Source organism: Trachurus trachurus, assembly GCF_905171665.1.
Source record: "Trachurus trachurus genome assembly, chromosome: 7".
Taxonomy (NCBI): Eukaryota; Metazoa; Chordata; class Actinopteri; order Carangiformes; family Carangidae; genus Trachurus; species Trachurus trachurus.
The window spans coordinates 15,130,331-15,155,149 of NC_139901.1; the positions used below are offsets into that span (position 1 = coordinate 15,130,331).

General features: G+C 40.3%; 4 protein-coding genes across 6 annotated transcripts; 1 reads left to right on the forward strand and 3 right to left on the reverse strand.

Annotated features, from left to right (window-relative positions):
* The first annotated feature begins 1,363 nt into the window (after nucleotides 1-1,363).
* LOC310989178 (PRELI domain containing protein 3B-like) lies at nucleotides 1,364-6,105 on the forward strand. Its single transcript, XM_083976143.1, has 6 exons — nucleotides 1,364-1,466; nucleotides 2,430-2,598; nucleotides 2,691-2,780; nucleotides 3,356-3,426; nucleotides 3,546-3,648; nucleotides 3,766-6,105. Exons 1-6 carry the CDS (start codon nucleotides 1,435-1,437, stop codon nucleotides 3,880-3,882), a joined length of 582 nt encoding a protein of 193 aa, XP_083832269.1. The 5' UTR covers nucleotides 1,364-1,434; the 3' UTR covers nucleotides 3,883-6,105.
* Nucleotides 6,106-6,940: 835 nt separating this feature from the next.
* On the reverse strand, nucleotides 6,941-13,874 carry LOC310988416 (bactericidal permeability-increasing protein-like). 2 transcript variants are annotated; one of them, XM_083975009.1, is made up of 16 exons: nucleotides 13,709-13,874; nucleotides 13,441-13,577; nucleotides 13,165-13,279; nucleotides 12,803-12,934; nucleotides 11,673-11,828; nucleotides 11,524-11,587; nucleotides 11,259-11,319; nucleotides 11,073-11,164; nucleotides 10,747-10,923; nucleotides 10,601-10,660; nucleotides 8,951-9,118; nucleotides 8,433-8,500; nucleotides 8,309-8,351; nucleotides 8,157-8,217; nucleotides 7,980-8,056; nucleotides 6,941-7,885 (listed from the first exon to the last, which is right to left on the reverse strand). In XM_083975009.1, the coding sequence occupies exons 2-16, from the start codon at nucleotides 13,538-13,540 to the stop codon at nucleotides 7,805-7,807; spliced, it is 1,455 nt and encodes a 484-aa protein (XP_083831135.1). In that variant the 5' UTR covers nucleotides 13,541-13,577; nucleotides 13,709-13,874; the 3' UTR covers nucleotides 6,941-7,804. The 2 variants fall into 2 exon arrangements, with proteins under 2 accessions (XP_083831135.1, XP_083831136.1); XM_083975010.1 differs by having other exon boundaries at nucleotides 13,441-13,574; nucleotides 13,709-13,749.
* Nucleotides 13,875-14,586: 712 nt separating this feature from the next.
* Nucleotides 14,587-20,273, reverse strand: LOC310988415 (bactericidal permeability-increasing protein-like). Of its 2 annotated transcripts, none has more exons than XM_083975007.1 (16): nucleotides 20,135-20,273; nucleotides 19,829-19,965; nucleotides 19,537-19,651; nucleotides 19,233-19,364; nucleotides 18,031-18,186; nucleotides 17,890-17,953; nucleotides 17,711-17,771; nucleotides 17,462-17,553; nucleotides 17,076-17,252; nucleotides 16,930-16,989; nucleotides 16,312-16,479; nucleotides 15,885-15,952; nucleotides 15,763-15,805; nucleotides 15,611-15,671; nucleotides 15,434-15,510; nucleotides 14,587-15,325 (listed from the first exon to the last, which is right to left on the reverse strand). In XM_083975007.1, exons 2-16 carry the CDS (start codon nucleotides 19,926-19,928, stop codon nucleotides 15,245-15,247), a joined length of 1,455 nt encoding a protein of 484 aa, XP_083831133.1. In that variant the 5' UTR covers nucleotides 19,929-19,965; nucleotides 20,135-20,273; the 3' UTR covers nucleotides 14,587-15,244. The 2 variants fall into 2 exon arrangements, with proteins under 2 accessions (XP_083831133.1, XP_083831134.1); XM_083975008.1 differs by having other exon boundaries at nucleotides 19,829-19,962; nucleotides 20,135-20,213.
* A 1,226-nt stretch (nucleotides 20,274-21,499) lies between these two features.
* On the reverse strand, nucleotides 21,500-24,285 carry LOC310989292 (vesicular inhibitory amino acid transporter-like; the record flags this gene model as incomplete). Its single annotated transcript, XM_083976307.1, has 2 exons — nucleotides 21,500-22,912; nucleotides 23,893-24,285. 2 exons carry the CDS (start codon nucleotides 24,283-24,285, stop codon nucleotides 21,725-21,727), a joined length of 1,581 nt encoding a protein of 526 aa, XP_083832433.1. The 3' UTR covers nucleotides 21,500-21,724.
* Nucleotides 24,286-24,819: the final 534 nt, after the last annotated feature.

Below are 24,819 nucleotides of genomic sequence, written 5' to 3' on the forward strand. Positions count from 1 at the left end.
GAATATCTTAAATCTATAATTAGATATCATTAGCTTCAAGAAATACTTCATGGTGCTATTATTACACGCTTTCTAACAACAGTAAATAAAGTAGCCGACAAAACCAAGCACCAAACAAAGGCTGCAGCTGCTCTCTCATGTGTGCTTCAGTGCATGAACAAAGGCCCGTAAGGTTTCAGCTCCCTTTTATAGAGTCAGCTCCCTCAACCTGAGTCTTCATGCCAGATGCACATCTGTGCAGAAAGACGTTTTAAATATATTTCAAGATATTTTTGCTGGACTGTTTTAAGACTTTGATTTTTGAGCAGTCATCCACAGCCTCTGTTCTCAGCCACTGTGATTTTATTTTCTATTTTACTTTTTTATAATGTTGTTTGTTCATTTAGTAAAAAAAAAAAGAAAAAAAATTAAAAAGTAATGACAGAAAAGAACACATGGAAAATTGACTGTTGTCATAAGTGTCATCAATGAGAAAGAGGTGTGAAGGTTCAACTCTTTTTCTTGTAAACATTGGTGTCTAATGACGAGTGCCTCAGCAACTTGGTCAAACTCGTCTGAGTCATAAACTTTGTGGTTAACTATCAGGTATCTGACTTCAGTTTTGGATCAAGGATCATTTAAGTTCATACACCCGGTGCCAAAAAGGGTGTCCGTCAACTGTAGTCAGAATGGCTCCTTTATTCCATGCTGACTCTTTAGCTCAGTATCCCGTTCAGTGACAGCTGAAGGCAGGCGAGCAGAAAGCAGTGCCTCTGACAGCTATCTGTCCCAAGGATTACTCAGAGAATAGCGAGGTCATAATGGTCTCTTACTTCACTGTCGTTTAAAGAAAAACAGATTAAAATGGAAAGTAAACTGATTTTAAATTTTTTTAGAAATTAAGAAGCAATGTAATCACCAAAATTCCTTATTATGCGAGATGTGCTAAAGCTTATTTGTGGATGGACTATTCCCTCCTTTTGAACTCAAATGAATCATCTATTTATACAGGGGCACACAGAGAAGACTCACACATACCTTTTTGACAGTTGTAGCCTAAATATTAGGGAGATAATTACAAATGGTTTTCTTTGATTTCTAAAATTACAGTGAATGACATCATTGAGTGACAGTTTTAACACGGAATAGAAACAGGTGTGTTTTTATTTGTGGAATTTCTTTGTGTATTTGGACATTTTATATTTATAAACTATTTTTGTGAGTTTATAGATTTACCTTACTGGGAGCTGTTTTATATGAAGTCTGTTTACCATTGCCTGAGAGATGTTTATGAGGACTGTGGTGGATGTGAGTGTGACTCCCTGCCACCAGGAGGCGGCTGGGAGATGAGGCGCCATTAAAGCTCTCCTCCTCCGCCCCCCTCGCTCTTCCTTGCTCCGGTCACGCTGTCACCAGTCGCCCGGCTCCCGAGCCCTGACAGAAAAGCCTGTTAAAATGAAGATCTGGGCGTCAGAGCACATTTTCAAGTGAGTATCCTTCTGGCTGCGGGGATGTTTTACATTAGTATGTGTATTTTAGTGACTGAAACTAGTTTTTGTTCCCTCCTCGCTGACCATGTAACTTAGCAGCTGCTCCTCCTTAGCTCCTAATGTCACTCTCTCAAGTTAAGTAACTTTCCACTGAGAGACTAAGATAAAGTTACCCAATGCTTCAGTTTGTCTGCTAGTCATGATAACTAGGAAACCAAACCTCCAGTTGTCATGTTGTGTTGTGTTTATCTGCGTTTATTGGTCTGTTCGCTGCAGGTAAACCGCTTTAGCTGGCTGAGTTTGCTTTGAAGTTAGCTTCTTCCTGCTAGCATTGAAGCTAACTTTAGCTAATGCGATGCTAGTCGCTCAGCAAAGTAGGCTATATATATTTTTCCCATTTGTTTCGCCTATGGTAGCATTTCAACCAAAAGGGGAAACGCTTGTCATTGTCATTGTTGTGTTTTTGTCTTAATTTGTGAAACAACACGGTCTGCTGCTGAACGTGACATAACGCACCGTGTTACATAACGGGCTGTCAGGACACACACAGACACACTCTCTGCTGGTAGAGAGTAGATTATTCCGCCTGTTTGTTGGTATTTTCCCTGTTTTCCCTCCTCGCCTTCTCAGTATTTAATCTGTCTCCATAGCAACAGGAATACCTCTCCTCATTTCTAGACATTTCTGTTTGAATCCATAATGTGCAGAGTTCTGCCTCCTGCCGGTGTCACCGGACTTCACATCCACAACAACACTTTCACCTTAACGGCTAATTGGTGGTTTTATTTGTGAAGATTATTTTATTATTTTAAAAGAACACACAAACAAAAAGCAATTAAATTTAGCATACTCTTTGTGATGGGTGTGTTTGCATTTGGAAAAGCATACCCAGCCCCTCTGAAAATGGCCAAATGCTCTGTAGAAAAGTGCTCTTTCTGATACCAGTATTGGTTTTCACAGCCACCCATGGGAGACGGTGACCAAGGCAGCGATGCAGAAATACCCCAACCCTATGAACCCCGGTGTGTTTGGTGTGGATGTCTTGGACAGAAGTGTGGACTCAGCCGGACGGTTACACAGCACCAGGCTGCTCAGCACAGAGTGGGGGCTGCCCAGCATGGCCAAGTCTGTAAGTTAAATGATGATAAGAAGAACTTGAGGTGATGTGTTTTTGTTTTTTCTTTCTTTATACCAAGCCTGAGTTGTGTCCTTTTCCTGCAGATCATTGGGGCTACAAGAACATGTACTTATGTTCAGGAACATTCGGTAGTGGACCCCAAAGAGAAGACCTTTGAGCTGAAATCTACAAATGTGAGTAGCACTGCTGTGTGGATCATGACAACTCTTGTTGCTTGGCAATGACATGAAGTTCACACTTTTAATAATGGTGTAAATAAGCTGTTATAATTAAGCAGTGATTAAGAAGTTGTGTAAAGGTTGTTTGCAGTAATATTTGACTGTTGAACTGCTGTGTGCATGTATTAATTACAGCAGTAAACGAGGATTATTTGCTCTCGGATTACTGTGGATTATTTTATTATAGTATTATTTTTAGAGCTTCGGGATATACAAAAATCATATTGAGATAATTTTGGCAGAGCTGCCTACCTACAGTACACTTTGCTTTTTGTTCAGATTGTGTGTTAATGTTTTGTCCTCCTAAACATACAGTATACATACCTATTCATCAGCTTCATGCAGTTGGAGCCTTCATCTGTGTTGCAACATGTTCACCATGAGCTCTTTCAGAGTAATGTTTCAGTTTTCAGTTTTTTTACCCCGACTGCTCTCTCCTGCAGTTCTGTAAATACACTGAAATGCCAGTAGTCAAAGTATCATTATGCTTCATAAAAACAGCTAATCCCAGCTTTATTTTTTCCACCCAGATCTCCTTCACTAACCTAGTGTCCGTGGACGAGAAATTGACCTACAAGCCACATCCACAGGACCCCGAAAAGTAAATGATTCCACATTAAATGTGTTTTTTTGTTAATTGAAAACTTTGCAAAAATATCAGCTCATATAACACACAACAGCCTTCTGCAGCTTTTAACACCTATTTTGTGTGTTTGTCAGAACAATACTCACACAGGAAGCCCTGATCAGTGTGAAAGGTGTCAGTCTGAGCAGCTACCTCGAGGGTCTCATGGCCAAGACGATCTCAGCGAACGCTGGCAAGGTGACTAGAAATCTTCATTAAGCTATATAATCTTTGTTAAAAAATCAACAGAATTAAAACCTCCCAGTGTACCTGTCACTACCACATTGTATTTGGTAACACGTTGATCTGTTTCAGGGCCGGGAGGCGATGGAGTGGGTCATCAGGCGATTAAACACAGAAATCGAGGAGTTGGCAGCAACCGCTCGTGGTACAATGCGTGTTTCCATGGCAGCGGCGGTTGCAGACAAATGATCCTGGCCTAGCCTTCCTCCTTCACCATCATGAACCGATGGACTTCTCTAACTATTTCCCCTCAAAGGGGATCTCTCATCTGCCAGCACAGCCTAATAACCACAGCCCCCTCCTGGTATGTTTGTTTTTGTTTGTATGTCAAAGGAATTCACAGTTTGTCCCTCCTCAGCAGCTTCCACCAACAAGTGTGACACTTGTCTCTGTGGGCAGTAACCAGGAGTGTTGTGCTTATGATAGTAAAAAACAAACAAACAGGGTTGAATTGGACTGCACTTGAAGCTCATAGGATTTAGGCCAGGAACACTTTGAATGGTGGTGTAAGTTTGGTGGATGTTGGAATGTTGGATTTTTCCATTATCAATTAGTTTCAGATTCATTATTGGCAGAAAACACCAGTAAAATGCCTCTGCCTGCACGTGCTGCTTCTGTGACATTCAGACAATATATTTTCAACCATCAAGATTCAGCCCAGACGAGGCGTCTGTTTTATGTATTAATGCCACTACAATGTGAATATGACATCAACTGGTCTTTCTGTGTTATTGCCTGGAGCCGTGCGTAGCAGCATATATGAAAAATAAGCAAGAGCCAGATCTCTAGTCTAGATCATGCAATGTATGACACATGTCTCACATCACACCGGTGTGTCCACTCTGATCTATGAACATAGGAGACAAAATGGAAATCAACACATTCCACAGCAGTGATGCTCACACCATACATCCAATGGTCCTGGCCTTAGTTTTGTAGTGTTGAAGCTCTTAAAAAAAAAAAAAAAAAAAAAATCACACTGTGCCTCCATCATCTCATCAACTTACTGTTTTCTAGCACTGTTAACAGCTGGCCAATCTCGTTTTGTCCTGCTGAACTGACCCAAATATCTCAAAACCAAAACCTGCCAATGACACTGGCTGTAACAAATAATGTAGACTGTGAGATACAGGTGGCATTAAGCAGTCTGGCTTTTGATATTAAAGCAGTAGATATTTGAGGTCAGACACTAAGCAACCTGTAACCTTTGTTGTATTGAAATGCCAGGGTATTTAGCACTTCTGTCATGGTATACGGTGCAAGGATCCAAACAATGACAACTTCCGCAGAAACATCTTGAAGACCAGAACAGCGTCTTGACATAAATGGTGCCTATCCGTATTGGAAGAGAAAGTTTTAGTTTAATTTACCATAGTTCTTTTAATGCAGATGCAGGTCTGTCTGCTGTCAGTACTGAGCACCAGTCTGTAGCAATTGTAGTCTCTGGTCTAGTTTTGGTAAAAATGACTCAGTCACTCCACTTTTTGCCAGTGTATGTCATTTCTCTACACTGATGTGCTGTATAGTTATCAAGTACAGGGTTACATTAAGGACCACAGAGTATGCCAAGTGTAAAGATGAAAAAATCTGTACCAGTTCAGTGCCCCAAAACATTTACACTTTTTATTTATGATATTATTTAAGAACAAAGCCACTCTCTGTGCTCTGACCATTTTTTTTTTTTTTAAATATTGTCTATAAATGGTGATATTTATGGTATATTTGTATTAATGAAATTTGACAGAGGCAGTGTAATTGTTCAATTTCAGTTGTTCAATTGTGGTGTTATGTAAGTGGCAGTGCAGTTTGTGTACTACTTTTGCCTGGTATAGTCCCTGGACAACTCCACATGCAGCAGGATTGAGATGTAGGCGACATTACCCTGTCCCTCTCCGTTTGTCTTCTCCAGACGTTGTAATAAGGACAGTTCTAAAAATCTAAAGTTTACTCAAAAGGGGTTTTGTAATGTCGATATTGTCTCTTGATGGCGCCCAGCAGCATCACAAGTCTTCCAAAGATGCTCCATACACAGTCAGTATCTTGCTCCACACAGTCATGTCAGTTTATTCAGCACTTTTCCCTCTTGCTTCCAGTTCAGCTGAGCTTCTTTTTAACAGCTTCGTCCATAACTAATTTCCCATCCCATCATGCATTTAGCCCAGCTCAGGACCATTCTGTTTAAGGTCTGGTCTACTGCCTAACTGACCAATCAGACTGACAGAAAGTATCCACACAGCATCTTGTTTCATGAATGAAGTGTGATTGTTTTTCTATGGGCAATATTTTAAGAACAAGTGGCTGTAAATAGGCTTTTATTTATATTTTGGTTGTGTTACATTCCAAGAATGTAAACATGTGACAGATTCTAAAGAGTGCATACTGAAATGTTCAAAAATAAAGAGATGTCATTGTTTCATGACTCTGGTGATGAAGTGGTTTAAGCATTGTATTGCCAATGGTGTTATCAGAAATGTTGACAAAGGGACTTTCCATTTCAGCTGATCTTGTTTGTAAATGATGTGGTCATAAAAAGGCTGAAATACACAGGAAGGTGACGATGATAGTCAGCATGTAATAAGAAAACAGAAAAGGCCTTTATATTTATAAAGTATATTTTCAAGGAATTGTCTAACAGAAAAAAGAAAATAAAGGCATGGAAGTCCAAATCCCCCCAAAAAGAATAGTAAGTCCATAAGTAGTATTGCCAAGGACACTTGATTTGATTTTTAAGCGCACGGGTTCCTCTTTTTTTAATCACCTCCACTGATTAACCTTTATAAATAAATCAGACTCTGAGGTTAGGTTAAAAGCCTATTTTTCTATTCTAATTTAATTTAATATTTAATGTGGCAGACGGCACAAAGTAGATGAAGTTAAGATGTTTTCCTCTGAAAAATATAATGTGACAAATTATTCTGTGATGAAGGAACTTGTCACAAATAACCATAATGTATATAACACTATAGTAGAGGACAGATCACCCATTAGAGCATAAGAATTACTGATTGAATTAAATGTGGAAATTTAGAGACAATGATGTTCAGTTACAAGAAATTGAAATGAAAGGCAGCAAGAAGTTTGACAAGATGCACCGGTCTCTCTATATTTACTCAAGTGCATATACACAAAACCTTTCTGGTAGAATTCTGTTTCAAAAATAGATGTGATCGATGTAATGAGCACCCCTGCTCTAGATGGATAGCAGTGATTCTCATCTTTACAGTCACATTAATGCAGCCAGTTAAATAATGTGTGACCTTTGGAAATAGGGCGTTGTGCTCAGTATTTTTTGGTACTCTATGTTGAAAATTGTGGTGATGGTAAGTCAAACCCATAACTATCAATGAGATGGTGTTTTAAAATATTCAGATTTTATTTATAAAGTTGTAAAAGTCAGATCAGACAGGATGAGTATTGATTTGGCATGATACATGTGTAAATAATCAATATAGACATTTTGATTGTGCACTGTGTAGCAAGAGTATAGCGAAACCTTTTCTCCATTAAACATAGCAAAATTACGGAAGCCCTAAAGGGTCATACGTCGTACATACATTTAATTTCCTCTGTTTTTCCGAGATAACGAGATAATTAATTTGAGAGATAATGAATGAAATGCGATAGGCCAGAGATTTCCATCATACATGACATGTCATGCTGACTGATGTCTCCTTGAACACCAATATAGGTAACGTTAAGCCTAGTTCTCTGTGGTTTGTGTTTTGTGCAAGGAATTAATTAATGTTACAACAGCTGTTTGTCAGCTCACTTGATGGCTTGCTTGTGAGAGAACTAGGCTTAACGTTACCTACATTCGTGTTCAAGGAGACGTCAGTCAGCATGGCATGTCACGTGTGATGGAAATCTCAGGCCTTTGCGTTTCATTAATTATCTCGTTATCGTGGGAAAACGGTGGAAAAACTTCTCGTTATCGGGAGAAAACGGAGGAATTATCTCTATCACGGGAAAACGGAGGAAATAAAATGTATGTATGACACTTTAGGGCTTCCATACAAAATCCCTTTTTTCCAACCATTAATCTTGAGAATCATTTGTTGATAGGTTCAAATTTTGAAAGTGATATGAAGACTGTTTGTGTTCAGTGAATCAGTTACACAGGCCTGTTTGTCTTTGGGTTGAAGCCACTCTCTGTTAGCAACACCTCAGCATCTGAAAAGAGGGCCATAAACCCCTGTTGGGAACAAAGTCAGTTTTAGCTCAAACACATTTTCTACTTTTGAACTGGTAAAATAAAAAATGAAGCCTTAACTGTTTTTTATACTGACCTCCTGCATTTTCAGAACTGAGTTGACCAGCTGAGCTTGTTTCATTCTGGGTAAATCGTAACCTTCACCCAGTTTCTCTGAAATGGCAAGGTGCAAGTCAAGGCAAGGACATTATACAGTGATATGTTGGATCAGTACAGGGCTTGTTATTACGTTCCTAAGGGAACTGAGACTCACTATTCACATTCCCCAAGGCAAGATTAGCTCCCATCCTCGCAACTGATTGCAAAGCATCAGTCTGCAATGACAAACATGATTGTTTACAGTCTCCCAAGTTTGTGCATAAATAAACATTAAATAAGATGCAGCATTTGAAATGAGTCATGTACCGTAAAGGTTCCCACTTCACTTCCTGCCAGTGTCACTGTAAAACTGTTGAAAGAACAAAGCAGCATTACTTTGCGTTTGAGTTTGTCAGCTCAGGTTTGTGTCTTATAATGTGGCGGTGCTCACTTGTCCATTGCAACTGATCCTTTCGCTTTTTCTTCAGCAATCCACACTTTACCAGTGAATTTAGAGTCCTGGAAGAAAAACAAATCTGTGAACTGGACGAATGATTACCATAATCATTGTGTTTAGACTGATCCTAAAAGAAATTCAAGATCATTAGTGCAAAAAATAGCACAAATTTCATTGCCCAGTGAATATTTACATATAGGTCTAAATAATGACTAAAACAAATTCATCACCAATCAAAATAGTAGTAATTAAATATCTATTAATTGACTGATCTAATTGAACCATTCTGTTCAGCTTAGGGTTCATTTGCCCAAGATTTGTTTTTGCTAAAATCGTAAGATTCTTTGATAACGCTTCCTCTACATGATGTCATTTTTGTGCTTGAACATAAATCTGTGCTCAAGACGTCTCATGTGAACATGTTCAGGATTGAGACTATGTGCTTCAGCAAACACCTGCATGGATCCATCTGGAAACATATCAAGAGAGCAGAAAGAGAGAGAATTACTCACAACATTGAGTTTGAACAGCGGGGTCTGGGTACCGTTCGATTGGATGGCGAAAGCCTTTACAGCGACCTGGAAGGCCGCCTTAGCAGCATCAGGGTGGAAGGTAAACATTGGAACATCTCTAGCATAAACCTGCAGATCCATGAGCAGACCAGGAAACATCTTTGGAAGCTGCAGAGAGAGAGAGGAAAAGGAGAAGGTAATTATTTAATTACTGAATATTTTGTTGTTCATCAATGCTGCCAAATGAAACTGGAAGAGAAGTTTAACTCTAATGTTAGAACAATGTATAAATACGTCACCCTACTAAACAGGACTCACAAAGCTGGAATTGCTGGAAGTACCTTGGGATTAATTCATTATTACACATTTTTATTCTTTAATCACTGACTGACAAGATGTTTTTTTTTAGACTTTTGCTTTATGCTGTTGATTTTTGAAAAAAACAAACATTTGAATTATTTTCAACTTAATGAATCTTTCTTTTTACTGCTATTGCCATTTGCAATTTATTATCTGTGCTATACATTTCTTTGCTGTTGTTTTGCTGCTGCAACCTCGTAAATTCCCCCACTGCGGGCGAATAAAGGATTATCATATCTTATTTTTTTTTAAATGTAGGGGAAAACACATTTCTTAGGCTTTGTGAATTGGAAATAGAAACTCCTCAAACAAAGTTTGGAAACATTATTTCAGTCAATCATTTCTCCCCTTTAATAATACCTATTGGTGTATTTGATATAGTTGGAAAGCCTGATTAGTCACCTTTATAATGAGGTACAATTTATAAGGATCGTGCATTTGTGGAATGAGCAACACAACTAAACGTGTCGGTAGCACCCTAAAAAATGTGCCAAAATCCCCAATACAGAACTTGCCATCACTGAAGACAATTTTAATGCAGTGAGTTATCGGAATGAGATTCTGGAGTCAGTGGCGATCCCATATCTCCAGGATCTTGGACCTACCACCATCCTCCAGGATGACAATGCTCAATCCAGCCAGGATCATCACAGAGTACCCCAGGAATTTGAGAGTGGAAAGGATGGAGTGGCCTGCTGTGAATCCAGACTTCAACCCAATTGAACACTTGTGGGATCAAACTGGGCGTGCTGTATGTGCTCAAGTGACCAACATAACCATGCTGGTTGACCATAAACAACTCGGTTGAGGAATGGGACGCCTTAACTCCCACAGCAAAATGACCTGGTGACCAGCATGAAGAGAAGGTGCCAAGCTGTTTTGGCTGTGTATGGATCTTCCACATGCTACTGAGGTCCCTGACAGTGTCAAATGAATAGAGTGTAAAAATGGCCAATATGTGTATGTGTTTTTTCCATATTATTGTGGGAGAGTGCAGTCATCCAGCTCACCAAACAACTAAGAACAAAAGGGGATTTTGACACATATTTTATGAGGCACCACCCACATGTTTAGCTCATTCCACGGATGCACGATCCTTACAGATTGTACCTCGTTTTAAAGGTGACTAATCAGGCTTTCCAATGTACAACACCCATTAAAGAGGGAGAAAAGATTGACTGAAATAACGTTTCCAAACTTTTTTGAGGAGTTTAGTTTCTGCATGAGGCCACTAGGGAGCAGAAACTCCAAAGCAAGACATCCATGAATGTCTACATGTATTAAACTTACCTGAGGAATGAAGGGTCCCATTAAGCTGGTATTTAGGTGTACAGGAGAACCTGGAGGTATCTGTAGTGTTGAAACAACATGTTTTAAGATCCTGCTTTTTTATTTCCTCTCATCTGTACATTTACTCAATGCATCCTTTTACTTACCATGCTGTCGTTGATGAGGAGCTGAAACCCTCCATCTTTGTAGTACCCATATGAGGCAGAGTTCAGTGTGAATTCAGACAGGCCCAGTGACAACATGTAGTTGGACTGTTCAGGCACGGTAAAAGGCTGGGCCTCAAATGGAGGCTCTGTGTGAGTTTTGATACCGTAGAACTCTCCCTTTAAAAAAGTTGCAAATGATCATTACCAGCTATTGACCACATTTTGTTATTTTTCCTGTTCACATGTACAAGACATAGTGAAACGTCAGAATATCTCCAAAATGCAAACAGGTAAACATAAAACTACTTTCATGCGTGTATCCTTACCTTGAGACCCAGATTCAGTCTTGACACATCAATCTCAGGTACATCGGTGAGAGAGAGGTCAAGAGTCAGAGCTTGATCCACATCAAAAGAAACTGGACCGAGTAGAAATCATTTGTCATTATGACTAACCCATCATACATTTAAGTTCCTGTCTTTTATTTTTGGTGTATTGTTGTGATGCAATACCATTCATGGCCTGTAGATGGTACTCAAGCTTTACAAGTATTTCCTCCACTTGCGGGCAAATCTGGTGAGGAAAAAATGCAAATGTCTTGAAAGGTTTACCACTGAAAATTTTAACATTATGTTATATATATATATATATATATATATATATATATATATATATATATATATATATATATATATATATATATATTATGTTATGTTATGAGTAATAATGAACAGCTAAGAGAGACAAAGCCTGGCAATGATGAGGAGAAACACTCACTCTGCTCTCTATTTCACCGCTGATACGACCCGTGAAATATTGCACAAACTCCCTGAAGATCCAACTATTGGCAAAAAGAGATGTACTGTAGGACTTAGAGACTACTCTATGTGTGACCCCTCTGTATCCACTTCCTTGTTTTACTGTACCTGGCTCCACCATGGAATCTCAAATCCACATCTCCAACCTGAGCACCACAGTTGACACTGGTGATAGACGGATGGCCGTCAGCATCTTTCCCCAGCTCAACAACAGAGATCACTTCCACATTGAACACAGCCATGTCAAATGTTCCCCCGTCATGTCTGAAAATACATAGAACAAACAAACCAGAGTTGGAGTTGGTTATTTATGCAGTAGCAAAGATACAGAAACCCTGTGCCACATGTGTGTGCAATAATTTGTACATAAAATCATCCAACTAACTTTACCTCAGTGAGCTGTCAAAGCCATATTTACTTATAGTGAATAACAACACCTGATAATAAACCTGTTGCTAAAGGTAATTCATCATCACTAGCACATCACTTACAAACGATTCCAGGCTCTCCTGACTAAATAGGCTACTGGGCAACATGTAAAGGTGGATTTAGAAAAGTTACAAATTATATTAAAATGCTACAGTACACAATGCTTAGTTCATAATCAGAAGAACCATGTCTTTATTCCTTCATTCTCTATACGTCAGTGTCAAAGTGGAGTGCAGACAGCAGAACAGTGTCTAGACCCAACCTCTGTTAGATTTTACTTCCACTTTTAATTTCACACAGATACCAATGTCTGCTAAATAAAGGTAAAAGAAGAGGAAGTCACCGAAAACATGGGTTACTTTCTTTTATATGTATGATAGTGGAATGCAGAACCACATGACCACGTGAATGATTTCTTAAATGTGTAATAGCAAAGCCAATTATGTTTCACACAATAATACAGGAGTTAAAACAACTTAAAATGACACCTTTTAAACGGACACTTGCTTTTCTAACACAAAGGCTCAGTCCTTCACCAAGTCTGGACACACATTTCATCTTCAACGTTGACATGTTGACAAGTGTGTAACATTTAACTTTTAAAATGGTCAACTTTATACGCAGGCTTTCTTTTAAAACACTTTGGTATCATGGTAAAAAAGAATAATTGATTGATTACAAGATCACTTCATTGCACTGAAGATGTGTCTTCTTCCTAAATGGAAATCTTTAAGTTCCTATAAACCCTGAGCTGTGGAGTTACTGGCTTCTTGATCAAGGAATTTACTTGTAGGGTAGAGAAAACTCACATGATGTGATAGTGTGTCGACCAGTCGCCGTTCACTGCAACACTGACGCCTGTTATAGACGCTTTGAATCCTGAGGCATCTGGATAGAACTCAACGGATGGCTCTGGAAGGTCCCACTTGACTATTGTGATGCTAGAGCACATTGGAGAGCAAAGACACTTATAGGTGGGGTAATACAGATGTGATTAATGCAAATAGGTCTAATGAAATAGATTTGCCCCTGGTTTTCACCCTGGTGCACCTAGTTCAATTTCTTTTGAACATTGAACTAGGTGAAGAAGTTGTCTTAAATTGGGAAAACTTGCCACAAAAATGATATCTCACTATAAAACAGTATCAATGGTGTCTCATGTGAAACCCACCCTGATAAAGTGTAGTCTACGCTGCCCAAGAAGCCAAGACCAACTTCACCACTGATGTCAGGGAGAGTGACATGCTCCAAATTCTTCTGAATCCAGTCTGTGCCTGTACGCTTTCCTACAATAAAACTCACATGCAAAAAGTTTTCATTGTTTTGGATGGAAAAATGTCTCACATAATGAATATTAATAATATTAATAAGATAATAATAAGACCACGTAAAACATGTGCTGAGATAAACTTAGCGGTTGATGGAATAACACAACACATTGCCTCACCATACTCAAGGCCTTTTTCAGTAAGGGTGACTTGTATGGCAGGGTTTTCTCCATGGGTGCAGGAGAGGAGTATGAGCACTGCTGACACGGTTAGAAGCATGTTGCTGAGCCCCCTGTGGGTGCGAGCAGCACCTCTACTGTGAAACAAGGAAAATGTCTAAGCAATAACCACAAAAGTCAAAATAGAGCAATGCGAACCATAGTGTTTTACCATAGTGAGCCGTACAAGCTAAAAGCAATATTATTCAATACATATTCTGTATCATACCTGATCCAAGATGAGTTGTATTTGCCAAGTTGAGAATGGACCTGACGCTTCTTCTACATGTGAAAAATATCCTCTCCGCTTCTCTGCTTTTGATTTCTATACTGAGCGTTTGTTTCCTGCGTTGCACAGAAGTGAAACTCACTGTAGCCAGGACCAGACTGTTGAATGTTGGTGAGGAACAAGAGGTGTTTTTATTCTACTGTCAGACAGGTGTGGACACACTACAACCACCCTACACACGCACACACACACAGCAACAAATTCAACAAAGTGAAATAGGAACTAAAGTGTTAATAGAAATACACACTTGTAGTGAATGTACAATGTAGGTGTTTTTGAAAGATTGGTTGATAGCTTACCAGGCCATATATACATTTTTGACAACATCCTCATTCTCAGAATAAAGACAGACCATGGTTGGACAGCCTGTGAAAGGAAGTGAAACTTGGCTCCTGTATTGTTCACCTTTACAATGTGTCCTGTTTTTGATCAGCACCAATTGGCTTTATAATCTTTTTAACATTTGTATGAGATCAGTGTCCTAAACAATTTCTACTGTAATCCTGCTGCTATATCATTGTTGCGAACAGTGCCACTCGGCAACAAGCAGAGAGTAGTCTGCGTCGTGTCAAAAATTCTCACTTTTAAGAGGAAGTTAAACAAGGGTCAGTACAGTAAAAATAAAACTGAAAGTTTCAAGTTCACATAGGGCAAGGACACATCAGAATCACCAGCCATAAAATGTTTGATTTATTTATCTCTTAGTTCAACAAATACTCTGTTTCACACACCATGATTAGTTCCATTTCACAATGAACAAGTTCAATGAGAATATTATCACACAAACATTTCTTCCTCTGTCCAGTTGATAGCCTAAAACATGTTTTCTGGAATGAGTAGACTACTTTACACTATGATTGTAGAGTTTATTATTGCACATTATCACGAAGGCAAAAAAAAAGTACAGTTCACACAAAATATCCTCCTCATGAGCTCCTATGTCAAGTGACCAAGATGATGTTTTGATAAGGTCTGCATCATGACAGCCTGCCAGAGTGGCATTTTAGGACATCACCGTTCAATAAAGGTCATCTCTGAGGCTCTCAGTCTTCGATGTTGTACGTGTACGCCTCTATAAGCCCTTCAATTGAGTGAATGAAGCCAGATATGGCGCATATGCCTCCAATAACAAAGATGGCAACGTCAAAGAAGACATGATGCCACAGGAGATTCCTCCACTGGAGCTTCAGGTGGAAGAGGCTTGGCAGGAGAAAGCACAGGCCAGCGCCAGTGAGGCTCCCAGTTAAGCCCATCAGTAGGGCGAAGTGGGGGACGAAGACGGCAATGAGCAAAAAGACTACAGTACGAGGGCAATTTCTAAGGTATTGATTTAGCATGATACAATAATCAATATAGACATTTTGATTGTGTACTGTGTAGCGAAACCTTTTCTCCATTAGACATAGCAAAATCCCATTTGTTGATAGGTTTAAATTTTGAAACTGAGATGAAGACTGTTCGTGTTCAGTGAATCAGTTACACAGGCCTGTTTGTCTTTGGGTTGAAGCCACTCTCTGCTAGCAACACCTCAGCATCTGAAAAGAGGGCCATAAACCCCTGTTGGGAACAAAGTCAATTGTTAGCGCAAACACAGTTTCTACTTTTGAACTGGTAAAATTTGCTTCAAGAATTGAGCCTTGATTGTTTGTTATTTCTAATTCTGACCTCCTGCATTTTCAGAACTGAGTTGACCAGCTGAGCTTGTTTCATTCTGGGTAAATCGTAACCTTCACCCAGTTTCTCTGAAATGGCAAGGTGCAAGTCAAGGCAAGGACATTATACAGTAATATGTTGGATCAGTACAGGGCTTGTTATTACGTTCCTAATGGAACTGAGACTCACCATTCACATTCATCAAGGCAAGATTAGCTCCCATCCTTGCAACTGTTTGCAAAGCAACAGTCTGCAATGACAAACATGATTGTTTACAGTCTCCCAGGTTTGTGCACAAATTAACATTAAATAAGATGCAGCATTTGAAATGAGTCATGTACCGTAAAGGTTCCCACTTCACTTCCTGCCAGTGTCAGTGTAAAACTGTTGAAAGAACACAGCAGCATTACTTTGCGTTTGAGTTTGTGAGCAGGTTTGTGTCTTATAATGTGGCGGTGCTCACTTGTCCATTGCAACTGATCCTTTCGCTTTTTCTTCAGCAATCCACACTTTACCAGTGAAATTAGAGTCCTGGGAGAAAAACAAATCTGTGAACTGGATGAATGATTACTATAATCATGTGCGATCATTGTGTTTAGGTCTAACATATAGGTCTAAATAATGACTAAAACATAATCATCACCAATTAATTGATTGATCTAATTGAACCATTCTGTTGTCAATTAATTGTGTATTCCTTTGCCCAAGATTTGTTTTTGCTAAAATTGTATTCTTTGATAACACTTCCTCTCATTTTTGTGCTTCTTCTTCTTAGATCTGTGCTCAAGACCTCTCATGAACATGTTCAGAATTGAATGTGCTTCAGCAAACACCTGCATGGATCCATCTGGAAACATATCAAGAGAGCAGAAAGAGAGAGAATGACTCACAACATTGAGTTGGAACAGCGGGGTCTGGGTACCGTTCGATTGGATGGCGAAGGCCTTTACAGCGACCTGGAAGGCCGCCTTAGCAGCATCAGGGTGGAAGGTAAACATTGGAACATCTCTGGCATAAACCTGCAGATCCATGAGCAGACCAGGAAACATCTTTGGAAGCTGCAGAGAGAGAGAGGAAAAAGTGGAAGGTAAATATTTAATTACTGAATATTTTTGTCATTTGTTCAATACTACCAAATGAAACTGGAAGAGAAGATAAAAGTTGAACTCTAATGTTAGAACAATGTTATATTACCCTATAGGCCTCACAAAGCTGGAATGAAGAAGCTCAGGATTACTTCATTTAAATTATTACACAGATTATATTCTACAAATCGCTGACTGAGAAGATGGTTTTTAGACTTTTGCTTTATTGTGTTGATTTTGAAAAAACAAACAAACATTTGAATTCCTTATAACTTAATGTATTTTCGATAACTGTAAAGGGAAATACATTTCTGGGGCTTTGTGAATTGGAAATATAGTTTCTGCTTGAGGCCACAAGGGAGAAGAAATTTGAAAGCAAACGCAAAGACATCCATGAATATGTACAAGTTTAAATAAACTTACCTGAGGAATGAAGGGTCCCATTAAGCTGGTATTTAGGTGTATAGGAGAACCTGGAGGTATCTGTGGTGTTGAAACAACATGTTTTAAGATCCCGCTTTTTTATTTCCTCTCATCTGTACATTTACTCAATGCATCCTTATATTTACCATGCTGTCGTTGATGAGGAGCTGAAACCCTCCATCTTTGTAGTACCCATATGAGGCAGAGTTCAGTGTGAATTCAGACAGGCCCAGTGACAACATGTAGCTGGACTGTTCAGGTACGGTAAAAGGCTGGGCCTCAAATGGAGGCTCTGTGTGAGTTTTGATACCGTAGAACTCTCCCTTTAAAAAAGTTGCAAATGATCATTTCCAGCTATTGACCACATTTTGTTATTTTTTCTTTTCACAGATGCACAAGCCATCAGGATAAGTTATTGATACCAGAGTGTGTCAGACACACAGAAGTGGATGGCCTGACGTAGTGAAATGTCAGAATATCTCCAAAATGCAAACAGGTAAACATAAAACTACTTTCATGCGTGTATCCTTACCTTGAGACCCAGATTCAGTCTTGACACATCAATCTCAGGTACATCAGTGAGAGAGAGGTTAAGAGTCAGAGCTTGATCCACATCAAAGGAAACTGGACAGAGTAGAAATCATTTGTAGACTAACCCATCATACATTTAAGTTCCTGTCTTTTATTTTTGGCCTGAAGTGATGTAACCTTTGACCTTCGTAACTAGTAGGCTATCAACATGGATGTATCATTTTTGTGTTGGAGTATTGTGATGCAATACCATTCATGGCCTGTAGATGGTGCTCAAGCTTTACAATTACTTCCTCCACTTGCGGGCAAATCTGGGGAGGAAAAAATTCATGTCTTGAAATGTTTAACACTGAAAATCTTAACATCGTCTGAGTAAGAATGAACATGCAGGAGAGAAAAAGCCTGGCAATGATGAAGAGAAACACTCACGTGGCTCTGTATTTCACCTCGGACACGACCCTTGAAGTGTTTTATAAAATGCTTGATGATCCAACTATTGGCAAAAAGAGATACAGGACTTAGAGACTATCAGTGTGACCCCTCTGTATCCACTTCCTTGTTTTACTGTACCTGGCTCCACCATGGAATCTCAAATCCACATCTCCAACCTGAGCACCACAGCTGACACTGGTGATAGACAGATGCCCGTCAGCATCTTTCCCCAGCTCAACAACAGAGATCACATCCACATTAAACACAGCCATGTCAAATGTTCCCGAGTCATGTCTGAAAATACATAGAACAAACAATGGAGTTGGTTATTTATGCAGCATATAGCAGCAAAGATACAGAAACCCTGTGCCACATGTGTGCACTGTGCAATAAAACATAAAATCAGATGTCAAAGCCATATTTACTTATAGTGAATAACAACACCTGATAATAAACCTGTTGCTAAAGGTAATTCATCATCACTAGCACATCACTTACAAACGATTCCAGGCTCTCCTGACTAAATAATGGGCAACATGTAAAGGTGGATTTAGAAAAGTTATGTATTTCTCTTTAGTTCATAATCAGAAGAACCATGTCTTGATTCCTTAATTCTCTATACCTCAGTGTTAAAGTAACTCGTGCAGACAGCAGAACTATGACCCATGACTCTAGACCCAATAATGCAACCTCTGTTAGATTTACTTCCACTTTCATATAGTTTCACACAGATACCATAGAGGTCTGCTAAATAAAGGTAAAAGAAGAGGAAGTTTCCAAAATCACGGGATTCTCTCTTTTTCTGTCAATTCATATAACAGTGGTGAGCAGAACCACATCCACATTTGATTGGCAATATTGAAATGACGATAAAATGATTGTTGTAGCATTTCATTCGCTAAATCTTTCCCTGCATTTCCAGTTTGTCTCCACTACACTATCCAATAAAGGCATAAAATGGCAGATGAATGATTTCTTAAATGTGTAATAGCAAAGCCAATTATGTTTCACACAATAATACAGGAGTTAAAACAACATAAAAATGACACCTTTTAAACGGATACTTGCTTTTCTAACACAAAGGCTCACTGTCAGTCCTTCACCAAGTCTGTACACAGATTTCATCATCAACATTGACATTTCAAGGAGAAATGTGTTACTTTTAGAATGGTAAACTTTATATGCAGACATTCTTTTAAAACTCTTTCATAAAAAATATTTTTAGAAAGCTTAAAGATGTGTCTTCTTCCTAATTGGAAATCTTTAAGTTCCTAAACTAAGCTGTGGAGTTACTGGCTTTTTTGATCATGGCATTTACTTGTAGGCTGGAGAAAACTCACATGATGTGATAGCGTATTGACCACTCGCCGTTCACTGCAACACTGAGGCCTATTGTGGACGTTTTGACTCCTGGGGCATCTGGATAGAACTCAGCGGATGGCTCTGGAAGGTCACACTTGACTATTGTGATGCTAGAGCACATTGGAGAGCAAAGACACTTACAGGTGGGGTAATACAGATGTGATTAATGTAAATAGGTCCAGCCTATTTCTTTTGAACATTGAACTAGGTGAAGAAGTCGTCTTAAATTGGGATAACTTGCCACAAAAAAGATATCTCAGAGTATCAAGCATGTAAACCCACCCTGATAAAGTGTAGTGTAAGCTGCCAAAGATGCCCAGACGAAATTCACCACTGATATCAGGGAGAGTGACATGCTCCAAATTCTCCTGAATCCAGTCTGTGCCTGTATGCTTTCCTACAAGAAAACACACATGCAAAAAGTTTTCATTGTTGTGGATGGAAAAATGTTGCACATAATGAATATTTTACTGCTACTTTATTAAAGGACTTGTGTTTCCTCAAATTAATCAAAGACCAAGTAAAACTGAGATAAACTTAGCAGTTGATGGAAAAACACAACACATTGCCTCACCATACTCAAGGCCTTTTTCAGTAAGGGTGACTTGTATGGCAGGATTTTCTCCATGGGTGCAGGAGAGGAATATGAGCACTGCTGACACGGTTAGAAGCATGTTGCTGAGCCCCCTGTGGGTGCGAGCAGCACCTCTACTGTGAAACAAAGAAACAAACTCTAAGCATCAAAGTAACCACAAGACTTAAAAAAGAGCCATGTGAACCATAGTGTTTCACCACAGTGAGCCATAAAATCTAAAAGCAAACATGTTATTCATAATAAAACTGTCCTAAGTAATAAAGTAATACGTATTCTGTATCATACCTGATCCAAGATGAGTTGTATTTGCCAAGCTGAGAATGGACCTGACGCTTCTTCTACATGTGAAAAATATCCTCGCCGCTTCTCTGCTTTTGATTTTTATACTGCAGCGTTTGTTTCCGGCATTACAGAGAAGTGAAACTCACTGTAGCCAGGACCAGACTGTTGAATGTTGGTGAGGAACAAGAGGTGTTTTTTTATTTTTTATTCTACTGTCAGATATAGGCGTGGACACACTACAACCACCCTACACACGTGCACACACACACACACAGCAACAAATTCAACAAAGTGAAAAAGGAACTGAAGTGTTAATAGAAAAACATACTTGTAGTGAATGTACAATGTAGGTGTTTTTGAAAGATTGGTTGATAGCTACCAGGCCATGTATAAACTTCTTAACAAAATCCTCAGTCTCCGAATAAAGACAGACTGGTTGGACAGCCTGTGAAAAGAAGTGAAACTTAGCTCCTGTATTTTGATAAGCACCAATTGGCTTTATAATTTTTTCAAAACATTTGTATGAGATCAGTGGGCTAAACAATTTCTACTGTAATCCTGCTGCTATATCATTGTTGCGAACAGTGCCACTCAGCAACAAGCAGTTCTAGAGAGTAGTCTGCATCGTGTCAAAAATTCTCACCTTTAAGAGGAAGTTAAACAGCGGTCAGTAGCCTACAGTAAAAACAAAACTGAAAGTCTCGACTTCACATAGGGCAAGGAAACATTAGAATCACCAGCCATAAAATATTTGATTTATTTATCTCTTAGTTCAACAAATACTCTGTCTCACACACCATGATTAGTTCCATTTAATCACAATGAACAAGTTCAATAGGAAGAGAATATTATCAGACAAACATTTTTCATATAACACAATTAGGACCCACTTGCTTGCACTTTGAATTCATCCAGAATGACACTTGAAACACCAAGAAAACAAACGAGCCAACAGGACTACTATAGGCATAAGATGGAAAATAAGACACAAAAAACAACTGAAAATAAAACCATTCTGTTTAAACAACTACACCTAAGTTATTCATGGTTTATTATAATCCACCGAGCACCATCTGATCTGAAAGGTGCCTCGGATTTATATTTTCTCTTTAGTGGGATTAATGATATATCTAGCAGCGCAAACCCCAATAATAACCCACTATATTCTTCCCACAGTTTTTCACATATTTCATTCCCCAACTATAAACACGTACACACTCACAGTTAGACCCATGGCAGACATTTTCACTGGATCTTTGACAAATTTGCATTAAGACTGATACCTGGACAGGCCTGTTAATGCCTGCATATTTAATCACCCCCCTTTCATGCAGTGGGTGTCTTCCTCTGTCCAGTTGATAGCCTAAAACATGTTTTCTGGAATGAGTAGACTACTTTACACTATGATTGTAGAGTTTATTATTGCACATTATCACGAAGGCAAAAAAAAAGTACAGTTCACACAAAATATCCTCCTCATGAGCTCCTATGTCAAGTGACCAAGATGATGTTTTGATAAGGTCTGCATCATGACAGCCTGCCAGAGTGGCATTTTAGGACATCACCGTTCAATAAAGGTCATCTCTGAGGCTCTCAGTCTTCGATGTTGTACGTGTACGCCTCTATAAGCCCTTCAATTGAGTGAATGAAGCCAGATATGGCGCATATGCCTCCAATAACAAAGATGGCAACGTCAAAGAAGACATGATGCCACAGGAGATTCCTCCACTGGAGCTTCAGGTGGAAGAGGCTTGGCAGGAGAAAGCACAGGCCAGCGCCAGTGAGGCTCCCAGTTAAGCCCATCAGTAGGGCGAAGTGGGGGACAAAGACGGCCATGAGCAAGGTAAAGACTACGAGGGTTATTCGAAGTCCCAGACCCCATGATTTCAATTGCCCATTTGGGCTGTAGCAATCAGGGAAGAAGGCTCTCCCACCATCCTGGAAAAAGGATTTCTCCAGAACCTCAACTGCAGCAAAGAATGGCAAAGGGTAAGATAACAGGGCCTTGGCGACTAGGAAGATGTTCACCACAGCTCGGATAGTTGAAGGCAGGTTATCCGTGATGACCTCTTTGGTGGCATCTGCCCATGTCAAGTAGGCCACCAGGGCGAAGAGGCCCTTGAGGACGCAGGCGGAAATGTGAGTCCAGTCCATCATGCAATGGAACTCACTGGGCTTCTGCATGTTTCCCTCCAGCGAGGGGAGGAAGATCTGGGAGGTGTAGCTGAACACGATGATGCCAATCGAAATGGGGAATTTCTTCACATCGATATAAAACTTGACCTTCTCCCAGGCCCAGTCCCGCGCCCTGGAGAGGCAGTAGGCAATCACGAGGATGTTGATGACGATGTGCGCCACAGTGCAAAGGAAGCTGAACTTTGACACAGCTTTTAGGTTCTTCAGGAACGCGCACGGCAGGAGCGCGACCGTCGCCACCACAGACCAGGCTTTCTGTGAGACGGGAAATCCCGGGAAGCTGTTGTACATCAGGTTCCCGCTGACCACAACGTAGAGGATACAGGTCATGACCAGCTCGATGATCTGAGCCACGTTCACGACGTGCCCGCCCAGCGCGGGGAAGCGAGGCGCGCAGCAGGCGTTGGCGATGTCTACGTAGGAGTCCCTCACGCGCACTTTTATGCCGTCCTCGTTGTCTTCGTAGAGACACGCGATGAGGATTTTGCCCGTGTAGCAGCACACCACAGCCGCAAAGATAATGAGGAAGAGGCCGAGGTAGCCGCCGTGGAGGATGGCGTACGGCAGGCCGAGGACGAACATGCCCTGCGGACAGAGAAGCGCAGTTGAGTGGTAATGGACGAGGCTCACATCGCAGTGACAGGCCGAGCCAGCCCGGGCATGCAATAACTGGCTCACACGGCTCACATCTTACACACCAACTGTATAACAAAATATTACATCTATCTATCTATCTATCTATCTATCTATCTATCTATCTATCTATCTATCTATCTATCTATCTATCTATCTATCTATCTATCTATCTATCTATCTATCTATCAAATATAGGCCTACACTGTAGCACATTTAAAAGCCACTGCAGCAGCGACACGTGTGACTCATCACCATATTCATCACCCATTTCCTATCTGCTATTTTCTCCTGGCCGCCGTCGCCATTCGTTTGTACAGGCCACACACAATAAAATGAATTAATTATCAAAAAAATATTTTAAAAGGCGATTTTAAATCAAACATTGAAATCAATTGGATTAAAACTTCTATTTGATGGAGCCGCTGATAAGCACGTGGGTGCCATTCAGCCTCGGGGCTATCCAAGGCGAACAGGCCCTGCCTGCAGCTGCACTGATAAAAAAATATTTGAATAAATTCTAAGACCCATCGCTGCAGTGAATTCACACATGCAGACACTGAATTTAATGTTACATCGAAGTCTGGATTTAATATTTATTTAAATATAGCAGGATTTAATCTAGGCCTATACTTGAAAGATGGATATAATTTTATTCAGCTATAGTGTTTATATTGCTTTATTCTAATGTCGGACAGTGTGACATTGTGTCGAGAGTAGCCTGCTCTCTTTCTCTCTGTATAGAAATTAAATATTAGAATATGAAATCTTCAAGGTGACATTTTGTACAGTTGCAGGCCTGCATGGTGCATACAGCAGCTGCTGCAGCATCCACACACACACACACACACACACACACACACACACACACACACACACACACACACACACACACACACACACACACACACACACATCCAACTCTCTGCTACCTGAATGGCGTTGGTGACGTTCCATCCAGCTTCCCATGACGTGATTTTGGGTTTGTCCTCATCCAGCGAGCCTCCTGTCTTCAGGGACGAGGGCCTGGGGCCGGTACCGTCTCTCTGGTAGTGGCTGTCTCCATCCAGCTCCCCCTCTCCCTCTCCCTCTCCCTCCATGTGTCCTCCTTCCTCTTCTCCCTGGAGGACATCCATTTGCATCCCTTGCCTGTAGTCATAATCCAGGTCGTCGCATTCGGCGAAACCCAAACCCTCCTCGTCTGTCGCGGCCTGGAAGCCGAGCCGGGCAAACACCCCGCTGACCTTGGCCTGAGATTTGTGAGAAACCGTGTGGGCCGCATTGGTCAGCTTGTTGCTGAGGTTGTGTCGGATGAGGTGAGCCATCTTTATGTCCGAGTAAAATACAGTCTTCAAGTGAAAATGATACCAGCGAGTAAAAAAAAGCAGGGTGATTTAGGCTATTATAGCTGTTTGACTGCTACTGTAAAGTCATGCCTGTTGCCTCTTCGATGTCGTCGCAACTACCTAACCGTCTAACCGGAACCCTCTAAAAATCCTCAGCCCCTTTTCTGGGCTTGCTCATCCATATTATTAAAAAAAAAACACTCCCTGACATCTGCATCAACAAGAAAACGCCCCAAAATTAGAGAGAGAAAATATGTCTTCATTAGCGGCTATAAAAGATAAATCGCATTTTTTTCCTCTCTTAAATCAGTTTTGTTGCTTCTTTTTTTTTCCAGTTGGGAGTCTTGTCAGTGAGAGCGCGAGCGCTGGAATCTCTGACCGCGTCACCCAATGAGGGAGAGAGAGAGAGAGAGAGAGAGAGAGAGAGAGAGAGAGAGAGAGAGAGAGAGAGAGAGAGAGAGGAGCGTGCATGTGTCCGCATAGAGTTCCAGTGTGCACGGCAGAGCAGTCACG